This window comes from Leptinotarsa decemlineata, unplaced genomic scaffold (genome assembly GCF_025532065.1).
Source record: "Leptinotarsa decemlineata unplaced genomic scaffold, Ldec_3_MD MMD2_P_RNA_scaffold_9, whole genome shotgun sequence".
In the NCBI taxonomy this organism is placed as follows: Eukaryota; Metazoa; Arthropoda; class Insecta; order Coleoptera; family Chrysomelidae; genus Leptinotarsa; species Leptinotarsa decemlineata.
Genome location: NW_027412536.1, coordinates 16,646,731 through 16,660,650, shown reverse-complemented (window position 1 = coordinate 16,660,650; position 13,920 = coordinate 16,646,731). Strand labels below are relative to the sequence as shown.

Here is a 13,920-nt window from a genome sequence, read left to right as displayed (position 1 = left end):
AATTTCTCCTAAATCGGTGCTGTAAATCTCACAACTCTATATCCAAATCAATATAAATAGGCATCTCTTCTAATTCCTTCGCAACCATCACCACTTCTCTCAAACGTTCATGTAATCATCATTTTTGTGTCTAATCATTGTAATTTGCACTGCACTTGATTAACAACTATTCATAATACGATATCGCATATTATGTAATACAACCAAATCATTTACTGTTATTTTCACCTCTTCATTGTGAATACTTTCTCTGGGTTTGTCCCGTTTTATATTCCACTGAAATGAATGAATGAATAGATACATTTCAGATTCAAGCATAACTATATCTTCATTTAGTGTAGATGTCATATCTCTTTCCAACAATAATACTCTTGACCTAGCCTATAAGAGTATCGAAAAAAAATGAGCAAGTATTTCCAATTTCTGCAAAATTGATCTGCAAACTTTTTTTGACCTAATAATATTTCTTTTCGAATCAATTCTTCTCAGATACACTGGCAAGTGTTACAAACAAATTTTAGGCATGTTTAGGAGACGTTCAGTGTCTCCCATCTTCGCCCAGTACGTTACAGATGATTTAGTGAAGTCTTGTTTTGAACAATGTTCATTTTCAAATGCCGGTTTTTACAAAAAATACGATAATGATATTATACTCAGTGTTCCTTATAAGGGAATGGGAGAAGTCCTCTGGATTTTCAATAACTATGACCCACATCTTCAGTTCACCATTGAAAAGGAGAAGAAGTATTTTATTCCTTGATGCAAAATCGATAAGAAGACAGGATAACACTCTGATTATTCGTGGTACACCAAACCCGGCTTGACCGGTGGGTTCCTGAATTTTCAATCGTTTTATGCCTACAAATAAAAAGTCAATTTGCTCTACACCCTACACAATCCTAATGTTCAAAAACTTTCAAATTTATTTATCGAAAGAGGCTACCCCAAGGCTAGTCAACAGTATAATTTTCAACCGTTCTTTCGAACTCACTGTACAGAGGGACTTACACAGTCCACACAGCATTTATGAAGGTATAATTTTCAAAAATTACCCCATACCACATAAGAATTTTCTATCAAATGATATTTGAAAAAATCAAACCTTCTCAAAATGTTACAATTTCATTGGAAAATGCCATTACCATTAACAATATTTTCAAGAAGTTGAAAGGCAAAATTCCAATTTCACACAGTTCTGGTGCAGTTTAGCAGAAGCAGCATAAATGAAATTAATATCAAGATTGTTAAATTAGTTTTCATATCTATGGAATTCTGGTTCCTGGATTACTACACAAAATAGTAAATGGTCATAGTTTGAAACCTTTGTTTGGAATTGTTTAATTTTAGATCCTTAATGATGAGTCCTTGATTCATATAAAATATTCTATCCTGATTGTTAAGTTGATAAAAAGATAATATTTTGAATTAGAAAATTTCAATAACTACCTAATAACAACTATGGGATGACAATGACAATAACGATAACAATGATGATATCTTTGCTTTTTTTCAATTGTTAGATCTAGGTCTACTCCTTGAATCCCGAAATGAGTCCTTATTTAATGACGGAACTGTTTGCTTTTGTATTTTTTTGACTGGATTGTTTTTGGAGCATTTCAATTTTCTTTCATTTCTCCATCTGTTTCGTTGGATGTTGATTTTTCTGTTTCCAAATATTGATTTGAAGGAATATTTAGTGTTGGTGGGGAACTACTATTTTTTGCTTACATGAAACATCGGCTTTGGGTATTTTCTCTAGCTTTCCTCAAATGAACTCTCAGAATTTTATTTTTATCCCTTTCGCTTTATGTGAGATCATGTACGATAAATATCTTCGAACATTTTGGTTTACGACCATTTTGAAGAATTTCAAATTGTTTCACCTTTTCCAAAAGTATATACAGGGCTTTTCATAATGAGCGTTAATTAGCGGTTTCTGACAAACTATTTAACGGATCAACCTGAAAATTTCACAATATGCATAAATCAATATGACCTACACGCCTAAAATATTTCAGACGAAGCGGCGTTGTCGCTTCTACTATAAAGTAGCGGCTTCTTTGATTTTTCAAATGGAACACCCCGTATATAATATCATATTATGATTCACCATCACTTTGTCAACAAATTCATATACTATTTCCCTATACCTATCTATTACCGTTTAGGAGATATAAATTAATTTCGATATTTTTTTTACCAAACATGAACTGTTATAAAGGATGATAATCTTGAACTCTCTTGCACTAAAACGATCAAATATGAAATGGAGTGTAGTGATACTATGAGGATTTTCACTCCGAGTCATATTTTCATTTGCCTCATACAGGGTCTTCAAAAAATGCAGATACTTTGATCTCATGAAAAAATGAGTGGAACTCAATTTTTTCAAATGGAACACCCTGTATAATTCAAAATTTTTGAGCTCTACATCCAATTTTAGATTAACTGTGTTCAGATAATACTATTTCTATTTTGAACCGTTTTCGAGATAAACTGTTTCAAACAGAAACTGACGTGGTTTTCTTGCTCGTTTTTTTGAATTCATCACTTATTTTGGATATTCAACATTTTTTTTATACTTAGTAATACTTCTTTTTGATCCAGTTTTTAACTGTCTCAGATCAGTCAATTCGAAATTGGTATGTACCTACCTTAGAAAAAGTTACAATTTGTATATATTAAGGTATTGGTCTCTAACGTACAACAGTACACATTAATATTTTTTAATAGTGTGCTTTGGAAAAATAAATAAACCAATTATTTAACGTCAAACTTTCGTTGGTGATTTTGACTGATTGTGATAGCTACCAACTATAATAGAATAATGTCAAGCTTAGGTTATAGTAATGAAGATTTCTTGAATTTATTAATAATTTATGGTGAGTGCAATAGAATTACAAGTAGAACATGCCGAGTATTTCTTGAAAGATATCCACAACTTCGGAAGCCGAATAATGATGTGATAAATCGACTACTAAAAAACTATAGGTTGAATGGAACCTTCCGTCCAAAAATCATTCGTAAGAAGACTAAAGTGGATGATGATGACAATGGTATAACAGTTTTGGGATACTTTCATGCATTTCCAAATGCTTCTCTGCACGAGGCTGAAAGGGAGATAGGTATACCCTAAGTGACAATTTGTCGAATTCTTAATAAGCATAAATGGCATCCCTATAAGTTCTACTGTGTCCAACATTTGAAAGAGACTGATTTACCTCGTAGAGTGGAATTCTTTGAATGGTTACTTGTCAAGACTCAAGAGGATGAACATTTCCTTGACAATATCATATGGATAGATGAGGCCAAGTTCACAAAAAAATGGAGTTTTCAATAGACAAAACAGTCATTATTGGGTGCCAGAAAATCCCCATGTTGTCCGCCAAAGGGGTTTTCGAAAAAGATGGCAATTCAATGTATTTTGTGCCATAAAGGATGAGTCAATTTTTTATATCGAGTTTTATGATGATAATTTGAATGCATCAAAATATGAAGATTTACTGAGGAATGGAATTCAAATGATTTCAAATAATAGACCAGGAAGAGAACGTGTATGGTACTAAATGGATGGTGCTCCACCCCATAATTCTCATTCACTCAGCGAAGCTTTAACCGAAATTTTTGAAGACAGATGGATTGGTAATAATGGACCTTTTCGTTGGCCTCCCAGAACACCAGATGGCAATCCATTAGATTATTTCGTGTGGGGTTTCATTAAAAATATGGTTTACTCTACTCCAATAACAACAATGGAAGATATGAAATCGAGAGTTACAACTGCTTTCAATAGTTTGACTCCAGACTTGATCAGAAGCGCTACACATGACAATCTTTTGAAAAGATTACATGTTTATGTAAGTAGAGGTGGAATATGTTTGAACATATTCTGAAATACACTGACGATTAAATTAACTCATTAATTTATGGGTATATTACTTTCAGTTCGTGTTTCAGCGTTAATAAAACTATTGTTTGAAGAGAAGTTTCATTCGATGGTTGAGGAGTATTTTATTAATTATCTTTTCATTGTATTATCTGTGACTAATTGAGAAACATCAAACAAAATCTGTTTTACAAAAATGAGTGATGAACAAGGAAACCATGTCAATTTCCGTTTGAAACAGTTTATCTCGAAAACGGTTCAAAATAGAAATAGTTATATCTGAACAAAGTTAATCTAAAATTGGATGTAGAGCTCGAAAATGTTGAAATATACAGGGTATTCCATTTGAAAAAATTGAGTTCCACTCATTTTTTCATGAGATCAAAGTATCTGCATTTTTTGAAGACCCTGTATGAGGCAAATGAAAATATGACTCGGAGTGAAGATCCTCATAGTATCACTCCACTCCATTTCAAACTTGATCGTTTTAATGCAAGAGAGTTCAAGATTATCAGCATTTATAAAAGTTCATGTTTGGTAAAAAAAATATCGAAATTAATTTATATCTTCTAAACGGTAATAGATAGGTATATGAAAATAGTATATGAATTTATTGACAAAGTGATAATGAGTCATAATATATTATATACGGGGTGTTCCGTTTGAAAAATCAAAGAAGCCGCTACTTTATAGTAGAAGCGACAACGCCGCTCCGTTTGAAATATTTTAATTTTCAATTCATTTCCATTTTTCACTATTTCGTCAAATATATGTTTGAGAAATATAATCGAATCATCGTTTTCCATTTCAAATGTATGTGTGTGTGAGCGTTTTAACGTTCATCAGTCGCTTATCAAGTCTGGTTGTTGTTTTTTTGAATGCAGGCAATGTTTACCTAGGACTACTGACTACGTTTTCGTATGTTTTTCTGTCGTATTATGTTATTCTGACTCTGATTCAACTAATTTCGTATTGGTGTAAGTTTACCCCTACGTCCATGCAATTTTCATAATGTTTTACTCAGATTTATCACTCAGATCAATAATAATATGTCTATGAAGACTAAGATAACATCGGTTGCTAAGAAAACAAGTTCAGCAATGGTAATCTGTTTAGATCCAGTTAGTCATTCAGTAAAGTCTTTGAATTTTTAAGTTTATTAGTTTTCGTTACTCCAAAATGATTTAGCTGAAGTTGAAATAGATCACCATTGCTGAACTTGTTTTCTTAGAAACGGATGTTAACCTAGTCTTCGTAGACATATTATTGTTGCTGTAGAGTTGATATAATATACTATATAGGTAGGGGAGCGGGGACACGTTTTTACAATTTTCAGATAATTGTCAATATTCATTTATATGGGGAGTGTTGAGGTAAAATGTGACACTATTCCTAGATGATCCTCTAGGAATCGAAAAATTCAACATATGTAACAATTGAGAGCAGGTATATTGTTTATGACCTTGAATAAAAAAAGAAATGAATAATATTTATGCCTTACCTAGAGACTACAAAAATTGTGAGTTTCAAGCAATTCATAATAGGGTATTCCTATACAGTAGGATACGTGCCTTCAAGTTGTAAAAGACAGGAAAAGTCTCTGTAGGGCTTCTAGTTGATTTATATGACAAGAGCTATAAAATAATTGATAGCTTCAATCGTTAGTATGTCTATTCAGATATTGAAATATGATTGGAAATTTATTAAAATGTATGTAACTTTTACACAACGGATAATTTAACAAAAAATGTCGATTGTAACATCTTACCCCCAATTTGGGGCTAGTTGTTACATCTTCGAGGCACGATGTTACGGTAGAGAAATAAACAAAATCATCAATGATAAATCATTTTCATTGTTATTTTAAAACGTTATAAACAGAAGAGATTACTTTGAATAGTATTCTAATATTCATGAGTAATCATAATATCTACAACGTAATTTTTGAAGATTTTTTTGTGGAAAAATAACATAACTTATTATACTTATTATTATTATGAATTATTTATACTTATTATTTATTTTAATAAACTTTCAGCAAACTAAAATAGGTTCTTTGGATTCTAACATTATCAAGGAACTTATATTATAGAAAAATATATACTTATTTATATAGAGGTAGGTAATAATATCACATACTAATATTAAAGTAGTCTTCATCAGAATTGCAATTAATGCAAATATATGGGTGAACGTTTCCTGTCCACATCTTGCATTCTAAACATTCATTCCAAACTTCTTTTTTAGAGGTGCTGTAACTTTTGGTACACACTAAACAAAATCATTCATTTGTCTGTATCAAAATCTGAATCGGAAACCAACATTTTTTTCTTCACCTTATCTTTTCCTTCTTCGCTCATTTTCGAGGACTTTCTTTTACCTTTTCCATTTCCTTTACCTTTTCCTTTATTTTTGGCTTTGTCAGTTTTTCTTCTTTTTTTAATGAGTCTTTTTCAGGTGTGTCGGTTAGCACAGTGGATTTGCGTTTACGGCGACTATGGATAGATTGTTTTCAAGCTTCTGTTTTGGGAAAGGGTCTTACTTTTGAAGGTGAAAAATTTTCAGATATACTTTGTATACCAGATGGACCCGGTATCGATAATACTATTTCATATTAAAATACGGAGACGAACCGTAGGTAGAATACAAGGTATGGTAATATTTTGGGGTGAATTGTTACATATAACAACTTAATTTAAAAAATTGTAACTACACGCCCACTGGTATGTTTTTGAATATAAATTGAAGTCACTATTAATGGATATCGCTAGTAGGAAAAAAAACAATATTGCAAATTGAAGGTAGATATATAATGAATCCTCAAGGATAAAAATTTTGAGAAAAAAAATATAGACATCAGGAATCAAAAATTTTGTAAGGATTGTTTTTACTTACGTGGTTGAAATCGAGACACATGCACACAACCTAGCAATTTGGCGCTTGGCGGGTCACTGATCTTTTTTATGTGATGCACGACGTTATAAAAAAACAAATAAATTCAATCATGTCCACCAAAGAGTTTAAAATTCCGGTAAAAATGGCGTGTAATTTCTTACCCCTGTAACAACGTGCCCCTGGCTCCCTTAATCATAATTGAGGATGTACCTTAGGTATATAAAAGTTGAACGGATGCTCTAGGTCAGGGGTCTCCAAACTACGGCCCGCGGGCCAAATCCGGCCCGCCAGTGTCATCAATCCGGCCCGCGATAGTCAATGATTTACTGTCATCAATCTGGCCCGCGACAGCCAATGATTACCTAATTGTTGTTACTATTGCTGTGATAAGTTGAAGAAGAAAACACAGAATGATAATTACTCGGTTTTATTTACTTGCAAGGTAAAACTTAACGACAGAAATGATGACGAAGAAAACTTAACTTAAGTACCTAAGTTTAAGCATATTAATAACTAATAAATAATTGGAATGAATCACAGTAAAATAAAAACACTAATGAGATTTATGTAATTGTGATTTTCCACCGACAATACTTTGTAGTTGTGAATCATCGGTTAATTGAGATCTGTAAACATTCTTTGTGTACTTCATCTTGGAAAACGTTTTCTCACACAAGTAAGTAGTACCAAAAACAGAAAACAACCCACGAGCAAATTTATGCAAATTATCAAATTGTTCCAGTGGAAGACTCCAATAAAATTCCAACAAAGATGAGTTTTTATATTTGTTCTTAAGCATATCACTGCACCGTAAATCAATAATTTCCATTTGGACTTCCGGAGCCAGGGTTTCAATATCAGAATCAAAAGGATTTTGAAAAAGCTTAATTTCATTCGCAATGACATCAAAATCTGAAAAACGAGTATCAAAATTTATCTTCAAAGCACTCAAAGTTTCTATTGCAAAATTGACGGGAAATTCAGTCTCCGTAGTGTGGCTGAATATTTCACATGTTTCAAAATGTGTGAAACATTTTTTACGTAATTGCGATTGAAATAGTATTATTTTCTGCCTGAAGGATTTGATATTGGTGTATAAATCAGGGAGAAGCTGATTTTCTCCTTGCAATCTCAAATTCAGTTCGTTCATATGATTTGTCAAATCGACATAGAAGGCTAACTTACACATCCATTCACTATATTCTAAATCGGCAAAAGGGAGCTGCTTCTCATTTAAAAAAATTTCTATCTCTGCTCGAAGTTCAAAAAAGCGCTTGAGGACTTTTCCGCAACCAAGCCAGCGTACGGCAGTATGATATGGTAAATCATTTTCTCCAATCTGTTGAATAAACTCGCGGAATTGTCGGTGATTCAGCCCAGTGGATCTGATGAAGTTAACAACTGATATGACTGGTTTTAGAACTTCAGACATATCCAAACATTTTCCGCACAAGGACTGTTGATGAAGTGCAACCAATCCTTTGATTTTACCATACATATTTTTGCCTCCATCAGTTGTTATAGATTTCAAATTTCTCCATCGAAGGTTCTTTTTATTAATCGCATTTTCAACTCCCTCAAAAATATCTGCCCCAGTTGTCGTGCCGTGAATACTATCAATAACAAGAAGTTCTTCATACACTTCATAGCTTTTATCTACTCCGCGAATAAAAATCAACACCTGAGCAGTATCTGACACATCCGTTGACTCATTCAATGCTAGAGAAAACCACTCATGATGTCTATTTTTGTCAGACAGTTGAGATGATATATTTTCTGCGATGTCTTACACCCTCCGAGCTACGGTGTTTGCTGACAAACTGACACTTTTAAATAAATTTACCTTTTCGGGGCATATTCCTTCGGCTACTGCAATCAAGCATTCTTTTATCATTTCTCCATCGGTGAATGGTTTGCCACGTTTTCCGATTTCAAGAGCCACACGAAAGCTGGCGCGAGTTGCAGACTCTTGTTCAGTTTTCGCTTTGGTAAACAAAGATTGCTGCGATTTGCGTTTCAAAGCTTCAAATTTTTCCTTCCGCAAACTTCCTGTACACTTGGAGTAACTTTGAAGATGTTTCGATTCATAGTGTCGTTTAATGTTATAGTCTTTGAGAAGAGCTATGGTTTCATTACAAATTAAACATAGCGCCTTATTACTGGACTCAATCACAAAATACAAAAAGTTCCATTTTTCTTGGAACGTTCTGCATTCACTGTCGATTTTTCGCTTCTTTTTCATACTAACAAATCACACATAAAAACAATAAGTCAAATAAAAATACTTTTATTGAAGGGTGTTACTTTATTTCACAATAGACAGTTTCGCTTCCTTCGCCTTTCTTACGCAGACTAACTCGCAGTTGCACCGCTAGCCTTTTTATATGCAATTATTACTGCCATCTCAAAGTGATCAGAATACACCAGCTAGAACCAGAACTTTCTCGAACCAACGCGGTAATTCCAAATATTTAATTACGCCTAATGCCACCTAGCGGGTAGCTGAAAAAGATAGTACATAGTACCACTACTCGCCACTAGATGTCGTTAAGTGTCACAATACACAATCATAATTGAAATGCAAAAAAAGCGTAAGTTCGCGTAGGTCACTCACTTTGCGACTATCCCAGTCTAGAAATATAGTTAAGGGCAGAAATTGGCCCTTGGAACAAACTGAAAACATCATTATGGAACGAAGGCTTTAAAGTTTGGAGACCCCTGCTCTAGGTAATTATGATCGAGTACCTACGTACCTGTGTAGGTATGTTCTTACTGTTGATTACGTGGGGTATATGAAAATTAGAGTAAAGAATTAACTTTCAGTATGTTATCCACTACTAGAACATGGGTGATGATAGTCATCATCCGAAGACGATTGTGGATACTAACAATCGAAACGTCGTGAAGTAACTTGGCTTGGAATCTCTTAATTTTTCATTGTCATTTCTTGTTCATAATTTTTAATCTTTCATCTCGTGTTGATACTTCAATTTTTGATTGTTGCTTGCATTTTATTTCATTGTAATTTCCGTTTTTTGCTTGATACAATTATTACTTTTCAGCTAATCTTTTTATTTTTTTCAGGGATTTCAAATCAATTCATATCATATTAGACAATGAAATGCACTACGAAACATTGTCAACCACCTTCAAACATAAAACGTTCAATTGAAAAAAAAATAATCATACAAGATTGGATTCACATAAAAACCACAGTGAGATAAAGAGGGTGGAATTTGACCATTTCCGATCTGAAAAATCGTTTCTATTCGATATATAGAGCATTGAATTCAAGATGATTCGGAGAGAAAAAAAATCGAATGAATTTGCAATAACAAACGCAGTATAAAAACAAACACAACACTGAACCTCATTATTTCATGTAAGGGAATCAATAAATATCTAACCCAACATACTGTATGTGTTGTGCGATACCGAAATGATAGACATACCATTCACCAAATGAAGAAACAAGATGAGAAAGTGGTTATTCAATATTTATTCAATACTATGCGCCGGAATCTGCAAATAACCTTGACAGATAATACATTCAACCTTCTGAATACGAAAGATGGATATTAATGTCTTCCTGAATGATATAAATTTCGGTGCAAATTGGGAACCTCATCATATCGATTTTAAAGTATCATCGACAAAACATCATGAAATCTATGGTGAGTAATCTCGTATTTTATAATTTTTTTTTCTGGTGTGACTGTGTATTACAATAAATAATGAAATTTGGAACAATCATGAAATACAAATCAATTCAAAGAACTAAAATATTAAAAAAAATGCAAAGAAGAAAAAAAATCACATCACAGGTGCTGCTTCGATCCCTCCTGTTCATAAAAGAGGACATATGCCTCATCGCTCACAAGTGATTTTGGCGAAATTGGGAACACGTGTGAATCGTTGTATTCATGTCACGTTTCACTATATGGGTGTCTGCAATATGCTGTGTTATGTCCGTTGTAAGTAGTTCCACTGTGATTTGAAAGTGCATATAGATTATAACGACAAGGAGCCACATTGTCTGCTGCATAACTGCTCATATCTAATCCATCTGAAGAAAAGTCAATGGAAACATTTAATTTGCGTCTGAATCTTTCCGTTGGAGAGAATCTTTTCAAATGAATTACTGAAATACGGGGAAACTTAATAGATTGATAAGGACTTTGTACATTTTCTCCTTTGCTCGCACCTCGAACACATTGGTTTTTCATCTAATTAATATTATTATTGTTACAAATAATTGCCTTGATGATGTGATGTTGGTGATAAATGTAGCTCAATATTTTGAGGGGAAAATTATTTTTTCTGTTCCCGAACACAAAATAAACATTTTCTCGTGGATTCAGTTCACTTGAGATAGTTATGAATGTAATTTCAAATGTCTAATGATTATTGGCATAAATGGGAATAATAATTCCACTTATAATAATAAGAAGTATAGATCGAGACATTGTAAGACTCTCTCGAATATTTTTTATGTTCGTTATCTAACCAACGTAAGGATATATAATTCCAAGTAAGTAATAATGAATTCGAAGAATAAGTTGTTATCCAGGAGATAAATGCCTGCGAACCGGACATAATGTCAGGTCAGGCAATTCCACTTTCTGCTTCTATAAGTTTGTTGGGGGTTAAAATGGACACCAATATGTCTTGGTACAATCATGTCGCTAGAATTGCAAATGCTGCTTCTCAAAAGTTCGGAAAACTGTTTTATAAAGTTCAGATCAGACCTTCTTTGGAGTATAGTTCTCATGTATGGGGTTCTGCCCAGAAACATACCCTGATATTGCTGGATTCCATCCAGAAAAGAAGCATCCACCTGATTGGAGACGCGAACATCACTTGCAACCTTGATAGTCTGGAACATCGAAGAAAGGTTGGAGATTTGATTTTATTCTATAAATACTTTCACGGGAAGTGTTCAAGTGACTTGAAACATTTGATTCCACCAAGAGCGGTACATATCAGAAATACGCCACGGACTGTGGCTGCTCATCGTTTCAAGGTTCAACTCAGTACACCTCAAACTTCACTGTTCAAGAACTTTTTCATTTGGAGAATTGCGTTCATTTGGAATAAACGTCCTGATAATGTTTTTTCAAATGGATTCAATCTCCAAATTCAATGTGAATCACTACTTTCGCACAGGCACCGCTCTAAGAGCGCCTCAAGGATTTTCCTGTAGTGCATGTGTTGTGTACTTAAAAAAATGGTTCGATTTTTCTCAGTGAAACCATGTGTTCGATTAAAATATGCTGTAATCGAGTCATTAGAAATTTCAGTGATTGAATAAAAAACTGAGTAAAGATGAATTGATGAAATCGTCAGCAAATGAAATTTATATAAATGATTCTTAAACCAGGTTTTGAATTTATTACAGTTCGTCGTATTGGCTTTGGTGGCAGTAGCCTATGGTGCTTCTGTTCCAGCGAAGGAAGGATCCTTCATACCCATAGTCAAACAAGATTCTGAGGTTAATTTCGATGGCAGCTACCATTCATCTTTCGAAACGGGCAACGGTATTGTCGCTGAAGAACATGGAGTTTTGAAAAATGCCGGAGTCGACAAACTTGAAGCCGAAGAAGTAGTTGGATTTGTTTCCTACACAGCCCCTGACGGAACTCCAATCTCACTCAAATATATCGCCAATGAAAACGGATTCTCAGCTGAAGGTTCCCACCTTCCACAGCCTCCAGTTGACACGAATACCCCACCAGCAATCCCAGCGGCAATTCTCCGTTCTTTGGAATGGAACGCTGCACATGCTGAAGAAGAAAAACCCAGACTGGCCTAAAAATTCCAACTATAACCGACTGAATGTTTGAAAATAAAATACAGAGATTTATTATCGATTTTTGTTTATTATTTCCAGAATAAATTTTAGTATCGACTTGAAAAATTCATCTTTAAAAAAATTGAAATTTGGTGAGATTTCCTGTTAACTATTCAAAAAGAAACAATATTCAAAATGAGTACTTATCTGACATATCTTTTTAATTTCATGAAAGTGAAATGTGTGAAACATGTTTTCAATCAACTTATATCATCAAATCTGAAATATGCCCTTAATGATTATTATTAACGTTTATTCAAAAAAAAAGGAAAAAATATTGATGGAATCTGTTGAATCCATGAGAGTTTAAATACATATCGAATGAAAGAAAAATCAGAGTTTTTGATAATCCAAAAATTAAATGAAAAGTTGAGCAGGTAGAGATACATTTCGAGGTAAAAAAGGAATCTTCGTTATTGATAGGTGAATTAACGAAGAAGACTCAATAGAAATAATAACCTGATATACTGACTTATTGAAAAAGAGTGATGCAAGAGGGAACGGTAAGAGAGAAAGAAAAAGAAGAGAGTCTTATGAATGTAATTTGAATTTGCAATTTCCAATTATTCGCTTATGTGTAAATATTCATCATCTGTCACTTCACCAGCGGTTCACCACAATATTCCTGCCTTTTTTGCTGAACAAAAAGCGATGGTAGAAAATACTTTGGCTAATAGACAGCAGAAGCCTCGCAAGGAAGAGAAGCCGTCACAACCACTGCTTGCACTTCCCTACATCAGATGATTATCGGAGAGGATAAGAAGAATTGGTTCCAAGTACAACATCAGAACCTGCTTCAGATCCGGTAATGGAAACCCATCGCTTGATGATGAAAACCCTGTTTCCATTGTATTGAGAATATATTGCCAAGGTTAATTTTTCAGATTTCTCGGAAATGTGATTGACTTTACTTTTACTGTCATTTGTGTTGCCTTTTTCTCAGGTCCTACGCTTTGATTGATTGAAAGTGTTTTTTTTTGGATAATTGAGATTAAAGATAAAAAAAAGTTTCGTTTCGTGACCAGAATAACAGTGAACATTTTCTTACGTTATTCAACTATAATAATTGTTAGATTTATCATAGAATCAGTGCTGTGTGTATTTACACTCTTCACTCCTACTTCCTTTCCCAAGCCAAATTTCTCGTTTCCTTGTAGTGTAAAACCAGAGGATTTTGGAGAATTCGTCTGTCTGAAAACAAGTGAGTGACAAAATCGTTAACAGAACTGAATTTTCATATAGTCCATTTCATTCACACCATTTGTTGGTCCTATTACGACCCGGATTT

The 13,920-nt window shown here is 33.6% G+C and overlaps 1 protein-coding gene across 1 annotated transcript; it reads left to right on the top strand.

Annotated features, from left to right (window-relative positions):
• The first annotated feature begins 10,314 nt into the window (after positions 1-10,314).
• On the top strand, positions 10,315-12,651 carry LOC111516578 (endocuticle structural glycoprotein SgAbd-2). The gene is made up of 2 exons (XM_074170745.1): positions 10,315-10,455; positions 12,180-12,651. Exons 1-2 carry the CDS (start codon positions 10,444-10,446, stop codon positions 12,591-12,593), a joined length of 426 nt encoding a protein of 141 aa, XP_074026846.1. The 5' UTR covers positions 10,315-10,443; the 3' UTR covers positions 12,594-12,651.
• Positions 12,652-13,920: the final 1,269 nt, after the last annotated feature.